The following is a 2,480-nucleotide window of genomic DNA, read 5'->3' on the forward strand; positions in this document are numbered from 1 at the left end:
CACCCACTCCACCAGCCCCGCCCCGCCCCCGCCTCTCACCCTCCCAGGCCCCGCCCACCCGTAATCACGCAGTCTTCCTCATCCTGGGCTCCGCCCTCACGCTGCACCGGGTCCCGCCCGCCCGGCTCTTCCATCCGGAAACGTGCTGGCGGTCTAGTCTGTTGTCCTGTCCTCCTGGGAGACTGGCTGCAATTGCGGCAAGCCGGCTGTTTAGTTGTGCTGTGAGCCACAGCTTCGGGTCATGGAGGGGGACGGCCCCGCCGCCACCGCCCCGCAGTACCAGCCAGCCTGCCCCACGCGGGACGCGTGTGTCTACAGCAGCTGCTATTGGTGAGAGAGCGCTGGCGCAGTCCCCGGGAATCTGCGCGTTTTCGCGCGCCGCCAGCCACCGATGCGTCCCTCTCGCGGTCCTACCCCGAGCGCTGCCGGCCTACACTGCCGGGTTTGGCGCCGGGATGAGGAGGGTTGGGAACGCATTACTGGTCATCTCAGCTGAGCCTGGGCAGTGGGGTGGAGTCGAGGCGTCTTAGTGCATCGGGATCAGGTAGGGGAGTTAGGCTGGAGACCTACCTGGTAACTGTTGAAGTCTGTATTGATTCAAGTATAGGTCTTTTTAATTTTAAAGACAGTGGAGACACAGAGTTTGTGGTAGCCGGAAATCCAGTTCACGCAACTGTCTGTCCTGATTACCGTTCTGGCGTGATGATAATGGTTGCTTTTGCACCGACCTTGCCATATGCTAAGCATTGTTTTGGGTGCATGGTGTATATAATCTCAGTTGAACCTCTCAGGAATTCCAAGAGGTAGGTACTGTTATGATTGCAGCTTTGAGGAACTCTGAGGTACTGAAAGGGTGACCTCAGGATTGTGAGGTTAGTGCTCTAGGCTGCTTCTGCAAACACTGTTCACATTGGCTTTTTTGCCCCTAGGCCTCACCTTCCTTTTGTGTAGGGACTGCTTCCCCTACCCTGGAGAAACCTCAGGGTCATTTAAATATACTCCTCCTCACTCTATCTACCTTGTCACTCAACCAAGGACTCTTAAGAACTTAACAGTTATTCAGCTGCGACCACTTTAGCCGAAGTCCAAGTGCTTGCTCTGGTTCTCAGCCTTCCAATGCTGCGACCCTTTAATACAGATCCTCTTGTGGTGATCCACAACTGTAAGAACTTCGTTGCTATTTCACAACTAATTTTGCTATTGCTATGAATCATAGTGTAAATATCTGATATTCAACTCCATGGCCCACAGATTGAGAACGGATGGTAGAGCGATGTCTTGGAGACAGGCTCTATGGTGACTATTGACAGTACAAAGAAAGGTTGTGGTTTGTCCCACATCACACAATTAAGTGGAATGAGATCTGGAGTCAGTGTGGTGGTTGGGAGTCCTTCCTTTTTAACTGTTGCATTGTAGTTCTGCTCCACCTGGTTTCCAAGTCCTGCTAGCTTTTAATCTGGAACATCTACTCTGTGTCTTACATTTATTCAGTAAATATTTCATAGGGATGTGAAATATATGTTGGTTTATTCTATGCAGTAAACAATGTAGATAAATTTCCTGGCAGTGCCAGTGACCAGCCTCGGCTAGGTCTGGATTTCTGAAGGAAGGGTGATTGGGAGCAGTGGCAAAAAGTGTTCTGCTGGTGTGGCTCTCTTTCTCTCTCTCTCTCCCCACGCTCCTGATTTGTATCCCCCCCCATCTCAGTTAATGAGTCCCTCCTCTGCGCTTTCTTTATGCATCTTTAATGGACCCTCTGGGATGATTGGTGCTTTGCCTGTAGGCCTCTTTCCATCTGTAGTCATTAATTCATTATCTAAGCACTTAGCTGTGATTTGTGACTTATGCCCTTTGTGTATGGTTAAGCTCAGAATTTCTGTAGACTAGACCAACACACATCTTCTCAGAACTTGGATAAAAATTTTATGGGGTGTGCTCAGAGCAGGGGGCCTGAAGAATGGCTTCTCTGTTTACAACACACCCAAGAAGAATCTGGGACCATTGTAATGAGGGGCACAAGCCGTTTCCTCTCTATAAGTGGGTCCCCTACATGTGTCTCCCCTATTCACCCACATGGCTTCCAGGCAAACCAGTGTGACAGGACTCAGTATTGGGGGAAGTGCTCCAGTATTTAGTTGGGCAGGGGTGTCGATGTCTAGAGCATAGTTGGTTGCTGTGTGAATAGTCCACGGGTGGTCTGACAAATGAAGACTCAACCTGAGTTGGTTCTTTCTTCATCACCTGGATCCCCAGGAGTGCACATAGGCCTTTACCCTCTGAGCTATTTTGCTCTCCCTGAATCTTTTTTAAAAGGGTCAGTGGGGGGTGGGGAACTAAAGGTACTGGCCACCAAACTGCAGGACCAGAGTTCAGTCCCTGGGATCCACAATCCCTGAAAAGTTGTCTTTTGACTTCCACACATGCACTGTAGCATGCACAAATCTCTCTCTCTCTCTCTCTCTCTCTCTCTCTCTCTCTCT

General features: G+C 50.4%; 1 protein-coding gene and 1 non-coding gene across 4 annotated transcripts in view; both read left to right on the plus strand.

Annotated features, from left to right (window-relative positions):
* The first annotated feature begins 120 nt into the window (after positions 1-120).
* The window catches only part of Wdyhv1 (WDYHV motif containing 1), a 13,747-nt gene continuing 11,387 nt past the window's right edge, over positions 121-2,480 (plus strand). For all 3 annotated transcript variants that reach the window (XM_031359293.1, XM_031359295.1, XM_031359294.1), the window contains exon 1: positions 121-330. In XM_031359293.1, coding sequence (XP_031215153.1) covers positions 242-330 — 89 coding nt within the window. In that variant the 5' untranslated portion in view covers positions 121-241. The remainder of the gene's footprint in view (positions 331-2,480) is intronic.
* LOC116082938 lies at positions 1,928-2,054 on the plus strand. The gene has a single exon (XR_004115542.1). It is a non-coding gene; the product is annotated as a small nucleolar RNA SNORA11 (small nucleolar RNA).

The sequence above is a fragment of the Mastomys coucha genome, unplaced genomic scaffold, assembly GCF_008632895.1.
Source record: "Mastomys coucha isolate ucsf_1 unplaced genomic scaffold, UCSF_Mcou_1 pScaffold7, whole genome shotgun sequence".
NCBI classification, from domain to species: Eukaryota; Metazoa; Chordata; class Mammalia; order Rodentia; family Muridae; genus Mastomys; species Mastomys coucha.